The sequence below is a fragment of the Lissotriton helveticus genome, chromosome 3_1 (assembly GCF_964261635.1).
Source record: "Lissotriton helveticus chromosome 3_1, aLisHel1.1, whole genome shotgun sequence".
In the NCBI taxonomy this organism is placed as follows: domain Eukaryota; kingdom Metazoa; phylum Chordata; class Amphibia; order Caudata; family Salamandridae; genus Lissotriton; species Lissotriton helveticus.
In genome coordinates this window covers 2,077,470,123-2,077,488,001 of record NC_136061.1, presented here as the reverse complement: position 1 = coordinate 2,077,488,001, position 17,879 = coordinate 2,077,470,123, and the positions used below count along the sequence as shown (strand labels likewise).

General features: G+C 48.2%; 1 protein-coding gene across 1 annotated transcript in view; it reads left to right on the top strand.

Annotated features, from left to right (window-relative positions):
* Positions 1–17,879, top strand: part of FANCI (FA complementation group I) — a 765,095-nt gene that overhangs the window by 555,955 nt on the left and 191,261 nt on the right. Inside the window, exon 30 of the mRNA XM_078683200.1 lies at positions 8,299–8,367. Within this exon, the coding sequence (XP_078539326.1) occupies positions 8,299–8,367 (69 nt within the window). The remainder of the gene's footprint in view (positions 1–8,298; positions 8,368–17,879) is intronic.

Below are 17,879 nucleotides of genomic sequence, written 5' to 3'. Positions count from 1 at the left end.
GGTGTCCCTGCAGTTGCGGGCCCGCGTCCGTGTTCTATCGCCCCAAGCAGGGAAGTCCATCACGGTGGTGATGGGTCTACCCTGCGTTTTGGCTGGAAGGGGGTTGTGTTGGACTTTGGCCCTTAGGGCAGGTTCACCCCTAGACTTTTTGCCTTTAAATGGGGACCTGGTGATGGTGAGTTTTGGATTCTGCGCACTTTCACTGTGTCCCAGTGGAAAGTGCGTGCGCACTCTGAGTGCATGTGCTGAGCTAGGCCTGCCCGCCCATAGGAATGCATGGGGAATGTATGTGTCCCTGGTAGTTCCTGATGCGTGGGGTGTACAGGCTTGAGTTTGGTATGTGTGAACTCGTGGGAGTGAATGCAGCGCAACGGTATGTGCGGCTTGTATGTGTCTAGTGGGGAAGTGTCATTCCTAGACATGGCTGTACGTGTGCAGTGAGGGTGCTGGAGTGTGATTGGCTGGAGCTGGCTGGCATGCCAGGCTCCAGGAAGTCTGGATGGGTCTGCCCGGTGGTGAGTGGGAGATTAGCATGAGTGATGTGTGGGAGGAGTGTACCTGTGTCCTGGATGGGCTGGGTTTTCCCCACACAATGCTGGCTCCGCCCCCCTGTGGTGCGTCTAATGACCCAAGCCCTGCCAGTGAATAGAGAGGGTGGTTGAGGTAAACAGAGTACTCAAGAACCAGCTGCGACTGGTTCCGCCCCCACCCTGCACCTTCAGACAAAGGAATGTACTGTATAAAAATGGGGCTGTGTCCCCACAGAAGTTGTTCTCTTCCAGGATCCTGAGGGGGCTGTTGCTGCTGCTGGGCCAGAGGACCGCCACTTGGGGTGTCTCCCTGCCTGGAGACCCAGTGTGCTGGCTCTGGGCCCAGACCTGCCCCCCCTGCCTGCCTACAAGGACTTTGGGGCCTGAACTTTGCCTCTAGCGCTCGGAAGCGCTTCCTTGTGGCCCTTAGCGCTTGAGAGCGCTTTCTCTTACCCCTGAAGCGTTGGAAGCGCTTTATTTGCAGCCCTAGCGCTTAGAAGCGCTTTATTTATCGGCTAAGCGCTGGGAGCGCTGTCATTTTCCTTCCGCGGCTGCCCACGCCGCTTTTGCCGATTTTCGAGTTCTCTGGCAGGTGCCCGCCCTGCCAGGGACATTGCCGCCTTTGATCGAGTGCCCACCTCGATTTATTTGTGCCTTTAAGAGAGCCGGTGCCCACCCGGCATTTCCTGATTGAGCCCCTGCCTAGAAGTGCCAGAGACGGGCCGCCGCGCTGCCCGCGACGACCCGGAAGTGCTCCTGCCGGCCGGCCAATCCGTGCGCGGCCGACCAGAAGTCCCGCCCCCTCAGCCGCGACCCGGAAGTCAGGCAGGCCGGGGGCAGGACAGAGAGGCAGGCGGAAGCTGCTGCCTGCCGGGGCTCCCATGTGAAGGGAGAGCCCCGGGGAGAAGTGCTGCAGGGAGCGAGGCTCCCGTGTGAGGAGGAGAGTCCCGCCCGTCCTGAGGAAGCCGAGGAGCGGGAGCCCTCGAGGAGAGCTGCAGCACCAGAGACCGGTGAGTGCCCGCCCCTCCCCTCCAGAAGCGAGTCACTTGTGCTGAGAGGCCCGTGGGGCCTCAAGTGATTCCCGAGTCCCCAGGAGGGGGACTCCAACGACGCGCCTGTGATTATTGAGAGCCTGCGAGGCTCTTGGCAGCCAGTTGTGGTTTAAGGCCCTAAGAGGGCAAAGGGGGCATTTCCTTGTGCTTCGAGTCCCCAGGAGGGGGACTCCAACACGCCCGCATTTGTGCTCCAGCCTAAGAGAGGCTTGAGGCACTCCCAGTGTCCCGGGTCCCCCATGAGGGACCCCCACAGCCCAGTGAGGCTGCATCTGTGTATTCAGAGCCCAGAGGGGCTGCATTGATTCATTTTTAGCCCAGAGAGGCTCAAGGGGGGCATTTTGATTTACTTGGAGCCCAGGGAGGCTCAAAAGCGCCACAGTTGTGTCTAGAGCCCTGAGAGGCTCAGGGGGATAATTTAGTTCTGCAGAGCCTGCGAGGCTCCATCGTTGGCCCCATCCTCATCTCCAGCTGCCCAGCACTTTGTGGGCAGCTGCCTCGTTTAGGCCCCCTGACTTTGGGACACAGGGCGTCCTAGCCCTAGAGAGGCCAGTTGGCCTAGGGACAGTCACAGGTGGTGACTTACGTGAGTTTGGCGCTATTGTTCCTTTTTCTGCACCTCTGAATGTATTGTTGATGCATCATGTGTTTTCCTCCTTACACCTCTGAATGTATTGTGATGCATCATGTGTTTCCTTCCTTACACCCCTACAGGTATAGCGATACATAGGTGGTTTCCTTCTTGTTAGTACAGGTGGTACTAGCTAGGCCCAGGTTCCTTGTGTGATCTCCTGAGATAGTGAGGGTTGCATAGGTGGTGCTCACCTGGTACCAGTAGTGACTGGTTGTGTGTTACAAGTTCTATTTTTGTGCTACAGTAATTTTATTCTATGATCTAAGAAGTGCTAAGTTCTAAAAGTGCTGATACCCCTGGCAGTGGTCCAAGTGGCCCTGTCCTGTACAAATATCCCTTGTAAATTCTGCCCGTGCCTGTTGGCACAGTGTAACAAGATGTGTGTTTTATCTAATGTGTTTTGGTGTAATACAAAGGCTATTTATATATAACCTTGTGTGGAGTTTCCTTTGTGGTGGGTCCTGGGGGTTGTTGCTGGGGTGCGTGCGCAAATACTTAACTTACATCGCCTCCAAGTTTAGCCTTGCTGCTCGCGCCACGTTACCTAGAGGGTGAGCAGGGGTTATCTTGGCGTGTAACTCCCTTGCCCTGACTTGGGAGTGGTGGTCTCTGACTGACTTTGGCGAAAGCCCTGGCCAGCCAGGGATCCCATTTCCAACAGCGATCATGCAGGTTTTTTACACATATTACTCGCACATATACCAGACCCCTAGCCAAGGCGACACCCTCGTGGCGTCCAACTTCCTAATCCCGTTGACCATGCCCCAAATCTCGCCAGCGCTCCGGAAGGACCTAGACAGGAAATTAACACAGACCGAGATTAAGGCAGCGATAGGGATGCTTGCCAGAAACAAGGCTCCAGGCATGGACGGCTTCCCCCTCGAGTATTACCAGACTTTCTTAGCTTACCTTGCCCCACGTCTAACGACTATGTTCGAAGATGCACTCAGGGCGGGAGTCCTCCCACGCTCCCTCAGAGAATCATTAATAGTGTCGTTCCTAAAACCACACAGGGACCCCCAGCTCCCATCATCCTACAGGCCGATCACATTACTTAACTCAGACTGTAAAATCCTAGGTAAACTGTTAGCGACGAGGTATGCCCAGGTTGTGTCCCAGTTGGTCCACCCCGACCAAAACGGATTTGTACCAAACCGCAACACATCCCAAAATCTCCGTAGGCTCTTCCATGTCCAAGACATAACTCGAGCCCAGTTCCCGAATGCAGCTTGCCTCAGACTAGACCTCGAGAAGGCATTTGACACCCTCCTATGGCCATATTTGTTCCAGTCATTGCCAAGAACAACTTTGGCTCCCGCCTAATCGCTTACATCAAGCTCCTGTACACACAACTCAAGTCCAGGGTCCGGATCGGCACCTATATCTCCTCGGAATTCACCGTAGACAGAGGGACTAGACAAGGATGCCCGTTGTCACCCCTCTTGTTCGCCTTGGCGGTCGAACCTTTGGCGATACGCCTAAGACGAGAGGGTGAAGACTGGGGTATCCCCCTAGCGCACTCGTGGCACTGCGTATCTCTGTATGCAGATGACCTCCTGATTTATGTTAGGGATGCCACGAGCGACCTGACGTGCATCTGGAGGACACTGGAGGAGTTTGCGACAGTGTCGGGCCTAAGGGTCAACTGGGGGAAATCATCCATATACCCGTTGAGCCCCCATATGGCCCCCTTCGAAATTCGAATGGGTACCCAATCACTCGCCTGGAATGCCGACGCCCGCCGATACCTGGGAGTACGGTTGTACCACACCCCGGAGGACTTATACACAGGGAATCATCGTAGGACGCTAGCTGGTCTCCGATCAGCGGTCAACTTCTGGAAGACACTCCCACTGGCGCCAATAGGCCGAGTGGCACTGGCAAAAATGATTATGGTCCCCCGCCTGCTGTATTGCTTCGCGAATCTCCCAGTGATCCCACCTCGATCATTCTTCGGAGAACTGAACACTCTTCTGATAGACCTGATATGGGGAGGGGGTCGAAAGCGGGTGGCACTCTCCACACTCTACCTGCCTACCACGGAGGGAGGACTGGGAGCGCCGGCCTTTGAGGCATACTTTCTAGCGGCCCAGCTCCAGTGGCTGTCCTACTGGACGGCGGGACGCCACACAGGAGAAACCACCACAGCTACTGGTCCTATCTCGCAGGCCGCGATCGTCAGACTTTTGTTGCCAGGCACTAAACCCCAGCGGACTCGACCACTGCAGGTGTCCGTTGCCCGAACGTGCATGATGCGTATACACCGCATGTCCAAAGCACAGCCACCGTATTCGCCTCTGTTGCCATTGGTGGGTTTCCCCCGCAGGGATCTGTATTATTCCCCAGGCACGCTTCGGGTCTGGACAGAGCTGGCGATCACGGAGGTCGGATCTCTGTTCGAAGATGGACAGTTGCAGACGTTTGAGCAGATGATGGACCGATACGACCTACCCCGGGACAGTTTTTGCTCCATAGGCAATTATTAGATAGCAGCGGTACGCACTGGAACTCAGGGGCCGGCGAACCCGCGAGGCATCCAGTGATTCACACGATCATGCACATGGGGGTGGGGAGACACTTAGTAACATGGCTCTACAGAGCGGTGCGCTCGCTACTCCTCCCATCCCTCCAGTCTCTACGCCATAAGTGGGAGACAGACTTCGGCAGAGTGGTCCATGACGGGTAATGGAGGTCAGCCCTGGAGTTTCCCAAAAAAGTCTCCAGAAACGCAAGGTTCCGCAACATACAATTCAATGTCCTACACAGGGCCTATCTCACACCGGGCCGCCTCCAACGATTCTTCCCGGATACCCACTTCGAATGTCCCCGATGTCGAAACCCGGGGGCAGACTTCAGGCACATGTTTTGGGATTGCCCCTCTCTCCGCCAGTACTGGGACACGATCCACCGAACCCTAGAAGAGGTCACGGGCATTGCCACCATGAACACATGGGAGGCATGCGCACTCGGAATTTTCCGCAAACGGAAAACTGAGAAAACGCAATGCCGATTCCTATCACTGGCAATCCTCCTGGCGAAATGTGGTATCGCCATGCACTGGAGGGCCCCTACTGGGCCACCGGAGGCAGCATGGATCGGCACGGTACATAAATGGGGTAAGGCGGAGGAGGAGATACTCCGGGAGGAGGAGGTACGGGGACACCGCAAACATCCCATATCCCTGGAGTGGGCCCAACTACTATATACCTTCACACAGGCGACACGCCCTCAGGAGTCACCCACAACCTCGCAATCCCAGGTACGGCCGACGACACCATCCCCACGCTTACATAAACATATCACGGATTCTACATGCATGTCGTGGGCGACCACACTCAGCGACCCTCCGACACCCAGACACAAATCACCGACGCTCGCTATAGGCCTATACCTAACGACCTGAGAATATGTACTCTGTGCTTGGACACGGTGACCTAGAAACCCCCCCCCCTCCCGTCTATCCCTCACTTCCATCCCTCTCCCAAGTTAATCGGTTCACCCCCATAGTTCCTGGGTAAGGAGACAAGATCGACTTAGACAGAGTGCTACTCGTATATATTATTCACGGATTGACTTCACGCATAGAGACACCACGATGCTACATGTTATTGCGAATCACACCCACATAGCTGATGCCCATAGCGCCGTCCCCACAGTGCCTGACACAACACGAGTTCACCCCCCCACGGGTGCAGTTGACAGACTAACATGTTCGAGACGATCCCGCCCATGGGGTGTGCATATGCTATGGTGGGATGCCACGTGATACGTGCTACCAAAACACACAGATAGGGTCGATAGACAGACAATGGCCCCGAACTGTGAAAAGCCTAACAGAATCTACGTCTCCAATTGTATCTCTATGACTTAAATTTTCGTAATGCTCGTTTACCTCGATTGATCACTGTAGTATTGTTCATGTAAATGCAACCAAAAACCCAATAAACAAATTCAAACAAAAAAAATCAGTGGAGTTAAAGAGAATGGTAAGCAGGCATAGCTCCTCAACATCCCCTATGCCTGTAGCCAAAAAAACTCTCTGAACACGTGAGGATTCTGACCCATGACTTGTTATGGAAGGTATAGCATCTTTCTTTAAAAGTATGTTAAAGATAACTTAGGGCACTGGATTTTGCAAATTTGGAGCCAAAGTTATTCTCTGCCTTTCCACCCTCGAAACTTCTTTTCTTCCTCACTCAAATATGTTGATTGTGGAGATAATGTTCCCTTGTAACGAGAGGGGCCTTAAATCGTGTTCCTCTATTTTAGGATCTGTGTTACTCCAGTTCCTTCCTTATTCTTCGTGTTAAGGACTCCCTCTCCAGATATCCGCACATGGAATCTTTCAAGTACAATCATTGGTTTACACAAGCTGGGTTTCTCTTTGAAAGGGAAGTAGTCACATCTCATTTGGGAGGCAAACACTTCTATGAACTGGTTTCTAAATCCACTTTGCTAAAAGCTACTTTATAATGATTTGAGTGGTGTCACGATGCAGAAAAACCGTGAAGTTCTGAGTGAGTTCTTTGGTAAAGCATTCTTGTTTGTGCATTGACCAGGGACAGCCAACATTCATAAGTATAGGTGTTATGCAATTCCTTTTGGTGTGTGTGTAGCATATCTGTAACTGACCTACTTGACAGATACTTTGGAAGAGGTTCTTTTAAGGACTCGGCAGGAGAACCCGCTTATTAGAAGAATGTTACTGGCACTGGAACTAGCATCTTGAGCATTAAGTGGCTAAAGTATGGCCGCTTCTGGTGGCGATGCCTGTGCAGCTGACGTCATATTGGTTACATTTCAACTATCTGTGGAAATTAAAATGTCCTATTTTTCACGTGTGGGACGGCAATTTCCAAAGTTATCGTTTTGAGAATTTTCACCAGGATATGGTGAAAATTGTAAACGTGGCACAGTGTAGCAGTTACACAGTTTGTTGTTGTATCTCTCTGATGAGTTGTTAAATGTGTTATGATTGTATACATTGAGACTGTGTAGCTCTTTTAACCGAAATGCTGTAGCTAGCTTCCAAACGATACACTAGAACATTTACAGCTAATTACTACATGCAGATGAGTCCATGGTAATTGGCGGTTGAATACGACTTGTGATATTTATTTAGCATGTCTGTTTATAGAGCTTTGCTTATTTATATTGGAAACATGTTGTTCACATACATACATCTTAGAAGTGCACTTGGCAGCTTAAATCAACCGCTTCCCTTGATCTAGACCTCAAAAATAAAAATTACTCGGTGTGTGGTTATTCTGATTCGCAAAGGGCACACCTCCTCCACCCCATGACGGACCACAGCAGTTGTAGTGTAATTTCGGATGAACATTTTTGTGCTGGTATGGTGGGTGAACCTTTGTCAGGAATTAATGCTAGGTGGGCTCAGCTCGACATGTTTGTCTTGCCAAGAAACAAACTCTCGAAGCGGCGGTTTGCTTCTCGGAAAGAACACGATGGTCCTGAGGCAGAGGGGTTTTTCTCTCTGCTGTATGGGGCTACTGGTGATTTTACCTGCCATGGCTGCCAAGTCTTGCATGGCATCCGAGGCAGGGAAAATCTGCATTGGGATGATTCCCCTGATAGGGTGGACCTTCCGAGGGCATCAAAGGGTGCAGCCCTCTAGCAAGTGGGCCACTGCCATTGATTGGCCCACCCCTGGAGGGAAGGAGCCGACAGAGGCTCCCCTGGGGTCCATCAGTGATTTCTCACCTCTGTATTATCAAGTCTGAACTATTAAATGTTGCTATATTTTATTACAAAGATGATTGATTTATCTATCAATGTATGTTATTTTTTTAAACCGGACTTTTATCAATACTATACTTATTACCATAGGAATTATTGTCACTATATTGTAAGATATTAATTTATCAAACAATAAAAATGGAATTGAATTACCTTTGGATGAGGGGAGGGAACCGCAGGTTTGATGGGGCAGCAACTCTGCTGACCGGTGGTAGGGCTTCTACCCCCCCCCTCCCTCCCCCCCACCAGTATCCTAACTGGCGACAAAATACAAAACATGCCCTAAAGCATATAGAATGTCTGAATTATTCCTTTATTTCTGCAGGATATAGAAGTTGAGAAGGAATCCCATTATGCAATTGTTAACCCGAAGACTGCAGCCCCCACTGCTTGTGTAAGTATTGAACTGCCCCATGCTCCAAATACACATACTATAAGAGGAACATGATGCCTTCATACAGACTAGGGCACAGTAAAGAATGATTTCAGTTGGATTTGTTTTACACATTAACTTTTGAGAGTTTGTAATATAGGCCATCATAAACCAAAATAAAAATAATCTGTAAGCATGTTCATGCGTATTCTACATGAAAGTACTATTCAGATGATACTTTTTTTATTTTTTTATTTCATGGTATTGTATTAGTTTTATACAGAAAGAATACAATAGCATACTTTTGACTGGGACGTTGCTCATTCTTTTTAAATATTCCCCCCAGACTGGTTCTGGAAAACTTGACAGCAGTACTGCTGCTTGACGGCAGGTGGCGCCATGCTTCCGATGGATACTTCCAACCACAGACTCGTCACATTTAAGGATGTTCCCTAGTCGACAGTCTGAATCCTCATGTTTTTTTCGAAATCTTTATAAATGATTTCAAATTGCACAATAGTATAGTGGGTCAATCCGTAGGCATAAACAAACCGTCTAACCAAGTCTGCAGTAATGGCCAGAGGGATTTAGAGGGGTTGGGGGGGACGAGCTGTAGAGTCCGTGGGGAAGACGGTGAGGATACCTAACCGGCCTTTGCCGTGGTTGTTGTTGACATTCTATATGGTATTTATTTATGCATTTTTTTATTGCGCGAACTTTACCCAGAGGTGTCAAAGCGTTTTACAATAGAGCGAAGTAAATTACTTAAGGAATAGCATAGAAGAAGGTAAAACTACTTATGGGTACTCGTGGTGAAAGTTACATATTAACATTTTACAGCTACATTCAAGAATATAAAATAAAAGGTGGCAGGATTAGGGCAACACAAGTATAGAATACGTATTTACAAAATTGAACTCTCGTGAGTGTCATGTGGCAATCAGGGTCATGACCTAGGTTGAGGCGAATTATTATGAAATGTCCTTGGAAGAGAAGAGTTTTGAGATCTGTTTTGAAAATCCGAAAGAGGTGGTGGTCCAAAGGATTGGAGGTAGCGAATTCTAGTCTCATTTCCTGAGAAGAATTGCGCCATGATTCTTTCCCTTTTGTAGGTTGGTGGTCGAGCAATACATTTTCAGCATTGCGTGAAGGTCTGAAGCCACCTGATATTTCGAGCTTGTTGGCCAGGTAGCGTGGGGCGAAAGTGAGTATGGCTTTATGGGTGATGCAGGCAGTCTTATACTGACCTAGCTTCAATAGGAAGCCAGCGAAGAGAAATCTGTATGGGTGTAATATGATCATTTCTTTTGGCCCCAAAGACAAAATGTGCCATTGAATGACGGATGGATTTTAGAGGGGATTGGTGGGTTTTGGGGAGGCCAGCAAGGAGAGATTTACAGTAGTCCAATCTGGACAGAACCAACGATTGCACCAGAGAAGGTGCAGTTGGTAGCCTGCGTTCTTGGCCATGGTGTTGATTTGGGAATGTACGTAGAGTCTTTTGTCCGGGATGACACCTAGGGATTTGGCACTGACAATTATGGCTGATTTGTTAAGAATGTTCAGATTATCCATCCATGATTGAACAGGAGAAGGAGAGTTTCAGTTAGAGAGAAGAAGGAATTCAGTTTTAGAGGGATTCAGAATTAGATGATGAGATGTCATCCAATCTTGGATGGAGTTATGGGTGGTGTCGAGGATTGAAATGTCCTGTGCGGAGGACACCTTTAGGTAGAGTTGGGTGTCATCCTCATAGGAAGATAATAGATCCTGGACTTTTTTAGGAGGTTTCCCAGTGGTTCCATGTAAAGATCAAAAAGGGTGGGCGCAAGGATCGAGCCTTGAGGGAAGCCTTGATCCACAGCCTTTGATGTAGAGAGACAGTTTGCTATTTTGATCATCTGAGCACTGTGCCTTCAAATCTCATTCTTTTGTTTTAATGTTTTCAGAAGAATTCTATGATTAACAGTGGCAAAGGCTGCAGGTAGGTCCAGAAGGCTCAGGAGACCAGACTTGCCTGAGTCAAGTACGCGCAGGGCATCGTCAATAATTTGTAGCAGGGTTGTTTCAGTGCTGCCGCCTTGATTGAAGCCGGATATAAATTCATCAAGAAGGTTGATGTCCTTTGTATGATGGGAGAGTTGCTCCGCTACACATCTTTCAATGATTTTAGCAATTAAATGGATGTTGGTAATTGGGCAGAAATTGTTAAGGTCATTTGCTTAAGCAGAGGGTTTCTTTAGAAGTGGGGTAACCTGACCTGTTTTGAGGGGAACAGGAAGTGAGCCTTGTCTGAGGATGAGGATAACCAGACCAGTGCAGTAGGGGAGCATGTAGGTGTAGAAGTCAATTGCAATGTCGCTAGGGACGAGGTTGATATAATTATTTAAAGATTTTGTTTTCAGAATGATCTTGAGGAGGGCATCTTCGGTGATGACATCGAAGCCCTGCCAGGAGACTTTGGATTTGCAGTCCTCAAAAGGTGTAAGATGAGTGACATGGTCAACAAGCAATTTCACCCTTTCATTGAAGAATTGTGCAAATTATACTGCTTTCTTGGGATGGTGATCACATTTGATGGTTGAGGAAGAGTTTCTGGTAGTTTTGATGAGGTCAAATAGTATTTAGGTCTGTTCTTGGCAGAGTCGAGGAGGGTTCTGAAGTGATTTGCTTTTTCGCTATAGATGTGTTTGTGATAGCTTGATCTTTGTAACGGAAATTCGAGTGAATATTATTGAAAGGGGATTGTCTCTATTGCTTCTCCAGGTACCTCAGGTTATTTCTTTCTTAATAGAGGGACTTATTGAATCATGGTCCAGAAGGTGTGGGCCTTTTCTTTTTGCTTTGTAGTGGAGCAACATTGTCTGTCACGACGGAAAGACTGGTAAAACACTGGGTGGTCAAATCATTGACGTCAGAGTTGGGGCTGAAGACAGGAAGTGCTTTCATAGCATGGTTGCAGAGAGTGACGTCGATGTTTTTGGTGGTGCGAAACCAAGTCATAGCTCTTTTAGGTTGTCCTAGGGTTACAGAATGAGATAGGTTTATTGATACGGGGATGAGGAAGTGGTGAGATCAGTTGTATGGTATAGGATCAACGGCTGTTAGCATATCTTCCTTGGAAATAATAAGGTTAAGATTAGAACCCTTGAAATGTGTTGGTTTTTGCGCGGGGTTCTAAGAGATCATTTCCATAGAGAAATGTGGCACGCTGGTTGGCAGGGTAATCTTCCAAAATGCCCCAGTGAAGACTAAAGTCTCCTTGAAAGATCAATTTTTCACTTTGTGCGTATTGGTCACTAGTAAAGTCAGTGAATTCCTCTGTGAAGGCAGAACAGTCACCTGGCAGGTGACAAATGGCATGAAACGTGAAAGGGGAGCTTTGCTGTACTTGAAGTTCCAGAGAAAGGCATTCAAAGGTGCGAAAGGAGCTACTGGGAAATTCCTTGAATTGAAGGGAGTTTCTGAAGATAACTACAACACCTTCCCTGACTTTACCCTCCCTATCATTCCTGATCATGGATTAGTCTGGGTGGAGAAGAAGATCGAAAGTAGTGTTAGAGGTGTCATTGAACTATGTCTCAGTGAGGAAAAATACATCAAGATTGTATTGATTGATGGTGTTTGCGATTTACAGCTTATGTTTGGTTGCAGATTTACAGTTGTGAAGCAAACAGTGCTCTGGTGAAGGGGGTGTCCGGTGTTTTATAAGAAATAGGGGAGATGTTCCTGTAAGTTGGTGCCTAGGTTGTAAATTGCTGCAGTTTGGTTCGGACCAGGGAAATGGTCGGTATAGTGCAATGATTTGTGCTGTCTGGAGAGGAGAAGGTGAGGGAATTAAAGGAAGCCCGCAAGCCCTAGCCTCACCAGAATACATCCTCCTCGGGGACCTTAACTTCCACCTGGAGAAAAACGACTGCAACACCACCACCCTGCTCGCCAACCTCGCCAACAAGCAACTGGTGAGCACCCCCACCCACATCGCTGGCCACACACTCGACCCCATCTTCTCCGCCAGCAACCACGTCTCCTTCAGCCACTCTTCCGGACTACACTGGACCGACCACAGATGCGTTCATTTCACCTTCAAACGAGAGACTCAACAACAGCACACACAACAACACCCCCGCAGATGTTGGAGCAAAATCACCACAGACCAGCTCCTCTCATCACTGAACCAGAACTTACCAGCCAACACCACCGACGTCAACATCGCAGCCCACAACCTCACACAGTGGATCTCCAACTGTGCCAACAACCTCGCTCCACTTAAGAACCCCCCAGGCGGGACCAGCAACAGGAAAACCCCATGGTTCACGGACACCCTCAAAGAATCGAAGAAATCCTGCCGAACCCGCGAACAAAACCTGGTGCAGCGAACGAACCACAGAAAACATGACAGCCCTCAAAATCGCCAAACCGAGAACACCACCAGCTGATCCGCTCCACCAAAAGTACATCATTCAAAGAGCGACTAGACAACATCAACCACAACAGCAAGGAACTCTTCAAGATCGTTAAAGAGCTCTCCAACCCCAGCGCCAGCTCCAACGACATCACACCGTCACAAGAACACTGCAACTCCCTCTCCACGTTCTTCCACCGTAAGATTGCGGATATACATGACTGCTTCGGACCCCAGACCCCGCCGCCTACCACCGAACCAGCAGCCCCCACCACCACCCTCAGCTCCTGGACCCCTATCAGTTCCGAAGAAACCATAAGGATCATGAACTCCATCCACAACGGCTCCCCCTCGGACTCTTGCCCCATCACATCTTCAACAAAGCCGACACCATCATCGCACCCCATCTCCGGAACATCATCAACAGCTCGTTCGCATCCACCACCTTCCCCGAGAGCTAGAAGCACACAGAAATCAACGCCCTCCTGAAAAAACCCACGGCAGACCCCAAGGACCAGAAGAACTTTCGCCCCATCTCTCTTCTTCCCTTCCCGGCCAAGGTAATCGAGAAGACTTTCGTGTAACTGAGACGGCTTTGGGTACAGAGATGTGACGGCAATTAATATGCTCACAACTTACCATGGTTGCCTGTGAATTACTTTTTTGCACCGAGTGTTCGCATTTGGAATCCGGTAGCAATCACATATTCTCAATTGCTAACTACTTGAGTTGTTATTAGCTTATTTGCTGATACGATTATTACCTGCGAAAGGCTTGCCACTACATTGAGTGATCCTTTTCCTCCCTACACCACGTGCCGCATCTCCAGCCTTAGTATACAGTTTTTTGATTTCGGCCTTGAAAAAGTCCTTGTGTAGGACGAAACACGTGTTGGTGATTTCTACTTGCTGCTGGAAATACCTGTTCTATGAAAATTGACAAAATAAAGATTGAAGAAAAACAAATAAGTGGACTATATATTTTTGAACCCCATGCTTTGAAAAAGACTTATGTTGATATCTTGGAACAACTCTAGAATTAATAGAGTCTGATATAATTTGTGAGATTGGCAGGGCCTCTAACTTATGCCCTAAATGTTATGATTACTTGGTTATAGGAGTGCTGATAATTATTTCTCAAAACTTTGTTTAATTTTGTGTGTTTCACTTTTGTGTACACCAACGGCACCTTAAGGTGGCAGGTGCTTTGAGATTTTCTGGCACCTTATCTGGTTACTGGTTCGATAATATACATATTGTTGGTTGTGTACTGAATTTTGGAGATATTACAAGTGTTTGGCGAGTGTGTGCGGAGGTTTCCCTGTTGGGAACACTACCACCTGTATCTTTTGCTTTGTGTAATCGAGAAGACCGTCAACAAACAGCTGACCGCTTTCCTCGAGGCCAACAATTCGCTCTACCCTTCCCAGAGTAGAGAGTCAGGTAAAGTAGCTATTTTAGGACTTCGGTTAGAGATGGTAGCTTCTAGCTGGGAGATTGAGGAGATGAGTTGGCCTAGTTTATTTTCTAAGGAAAGCTAAGCTCTGTCGGGGCAAAAGATTGTGAGGGCTGTTCAACTTGAGAGGTAGAGCGATGGGGGATGAAGATGTTCTGCGCTATTGGATTATGATGCGGAGGGTGTATAGTCAAGTGGTGTTGGTTGTAAATAAGTGTGGGTGCAGCTGTGGTGAAGAAAAAAATCTCAGGGCCTTAATTGAAAGAGATAGATGTATTGTGTATTATATGAGGTGGAGAAGGGTGAAAGCTGTTGTGGGATGATGGTATCTGGGGATGGAAGAGATGGGAATTGCAGGGGGGAAGGGGGAGGTGAAGAGAGGAGGGAGGGTAGATGCCACATGAGCTAGGTAGTGTGAGTGTGTGGGGGCCAGAGACATGGACGAGGAGGAGAATTGTCCAGGAGGGCAGATGTAGAATGTGCATAGTTCTTCTTAGTTAGAGCAAAGGGTAGGGGAAAGGTAGAGATTGCCATAATGGGTCGAGAGGCAGTATAAGAGTGAGGGTGGGGTGTGGTGTGGAGAGATGTATGTGGTGTGGGAAGTATTCAGGTTATTGGAAGAGGAAGCAGGGGAAGAAGGGTGGAGTGGATAAGAAGGAAGAGCGTATGGTGGAGAAATCACTATGTTAGCTGGGTAGTCTGGCTGTTGGAAAAATGGACTAGATAAGGGGGTGACAAACTTGTTGGGGGTAGGGTTTCTTCGAAGTCCTGGGATGGTACGTGGGGGCAAATGAGAGTGCTGGCCATTGGCTGGGATGGGGTGTTGAGGATAATATCACGGCTTGAGAGATAGGGAGGAGGGGAAGCAGGAGCCAGAGGGGAATCCTGTTTAAGCATGGGCGGATTTTGCGAATTGGCAATCCGCGAACTTGCGTATTTACGGATTCGCAATCCGCAAAATCCGAGAACTCTCGAGAATTTGCGGATTTTTTTTGTGTTCGCAAGGGTTTCTGCCAGTTTGCGAGGGTTTTGTACCAGTTCGCAATTGCGAACTTACTTGTCGGCTCGCAACGGCCGCGACTATGTTGTTTCTACGTCTGGTTCATCATCATAGGTTCACAGCACCCTCTGTTTCACCACTGCCACCCTCTGGTACACCCATGCCACCCTCTGGTACATCACTGCCACCCTCTGGTTGGTTTATCACTGTAGATTATGGGGGTGAAAAAAAGCAAGCACACCTGCCCTGCTTCAACTGACATGAATTAATTTGGGGTTGATTAATGTGTCACTGAATTTAAACTTCCAGTCTGGCTGGCACTTGCTTCCTTATCTGTAATTTGCTTTCTGTTGCAGTGCAATTTTTTTCACAGGACCTTTGTGGCCTACTTGTAGCTATTCTCTGAGCCTGCTGTGAGGGTCAGAGCAGGGTCATAGAATAGTTGCAAGTAGGCAACTGAACTCTGAAGGGGCCCCGCAGGAAGCACTACAGGGAATGGTTACTAATGATAAGATTGAACTTTTGCACCTGCTGAGTGCTTTCAGTTTTGTCTGTAATTGCTTTCTGTTGCAGTGTAATTTTTTAACAGGACCTTTGTTGTATACTTGTAGCTATTCTCTGAGCCTGCTGTGAGGGTCAGAGCAGGGTCATAGAATAGTTGCAAGTAGGCAAATGAACTCTGAAGGGGCCCTTCAGGAAGCACTACAGGGAATGGTTACTAATGATAAGATTGAACTTTTGCACCTGCTGAGTGCTTTCAGTTTTGCAAAAATCCAAATATCCAGCAGCATCCACAAAAAGTAATCCTTCCAGGTCAAGATCCAAATCAAAGTGACCAGCACATGAAGAAAGCACTGGGAGGAGCCTGCTGGACAGGAACAGGAAGTTAGAGACTGTGGGGCACTTCCTTCCTCTCCCCCCCCCCCCCCAATGGACTCCTTGCAAAGAAAAAGTGCAGGCAAATGTCAACCTGAGGAGTTATTCTGATAAAAATCATAATTTTCAAGGTTTATGCTGCCTGCTGGTGGATTTCTTGGGCGCCGCATCTACGTGTTCGCAAGTGTTTACTCCCGCGAAATTGTATAGTATTCTAGTTGGCAAGTGCGACCAAGCAAAAAATCCGCTTCGCACGGATTTTACGGATTTTCGGCAAGTTCGCGAGAGTTCGCGGATTGCGAATTTGCCGAAAATCCGCGAGCGGAACAGATTTTACGCTCATGCTTAATCCTGTTCCTCTGGGGGAACTGCCTTCTGGTGTCCAGGTGGATAGGGAAAGGTGAGAGTGAAGTGTGGGAGGAATTCATTGGAGACTCAGGACTGATCGGAGGGCCAAGGATGGTGAGCAGGGATGGAAATGGGTGCTTGAAAAGACAGCGACAAATGACTTCCGCTTGAATCATGACCTTACCATTGCTGTAGAGGAAGATAGTGAGTGATCCATTGAAGCAAGTTGAATGGGAAATTAGTTGGTATCTATGTGGGATTGAGGAGGAGGAAGTAACGTTAAATGAGTTGTTGAAGACAGTGGTTCAAGATGAGATGTTGTTGGTGGAGAAAATTAGGTCAATTTTGAGCCTCCCATATCGGTATTGGTCAACGAAAAGGGAATCCGGAAATTCGATGCTGTGGACAGATTGGGAGGGTAAATGATCTTGAAGCAGTTGGCTCCAACTTTCACTTGTTTGGTCGACACGGTAGAAAGGGTGTGATGGAGATGATTGTGGGGAAGTAGAGCGCACCATGAGTGTAGTGGCAGCGTAGAAAAGTAAAAGGAGGTGAAGGCACATAACTCAAGGGTGGCTAGGTAAGAGAGGTCAAATTACAGGACAGAGTGAAGGCTTATATACCAGTTGAAGCTAGTAGCACGTTGATGCCGCTGACCTCTGGAAATGTAGGAAGGATCTGGTGGGGCCACAGGGAGAGTCACCACACAGGCAGGCAATTTATAGTGGTTCGCAGAAGCCTGTGAAATGAATCCTAATTTAAGGAGGATCCAGCCTGCAAACAGGGAAGAAAAATATAGCTAATATGAAGAATTTGCAAGAGTAACAGCATGCGTTGTAATCAACTTAGATGAGTGGAGTAATCCACTGAGATTTTCGGTCAAGATTCTTTCCTGAAGATTTGAGTTATGCCAATTACTGTGAATAAGATGGGGGGAGTTCTAGAATGTCAGCTGATCTTGTAAGGCAGCTAGTAGAAAGGGGAGTAGTTCTTCCACATTGTCACTGTCCTGCCTCAATGATCAGGAGTACAGTACTTCCACAGTTTCATTGACCTGCCTCAATGGTATGGAGAATAGTCCTTCCACAGTTTCACTGTCCTGCCTCAATCGGAAGGAGAAAAGAAATTGTGGAAGGACAAGTCTAGTACCTGGAGGGGAGGGTGAGTGGTCCCACACAAACGACCTGATGTGGGGGCCATATAGAACTAGAAAGAGCGCACACAATGTCAGTGGGCGTTGTGTCGAGTCTTTACTTCAGCTAAAAACAATTTGAAGAACACACCAGAGAGCCATGATTTATAAAAGAAAGGCCCAAACTGGATATATAATGGCCTTCTAATATGGAACTGTACTGCCACAATGTCAGACAGTGTGTATGCGTGTGTCTCTTTTGCTGTAAACCAACCAATGAACATGAAAACCCAACTCATTTAGTAGGACAACAATGG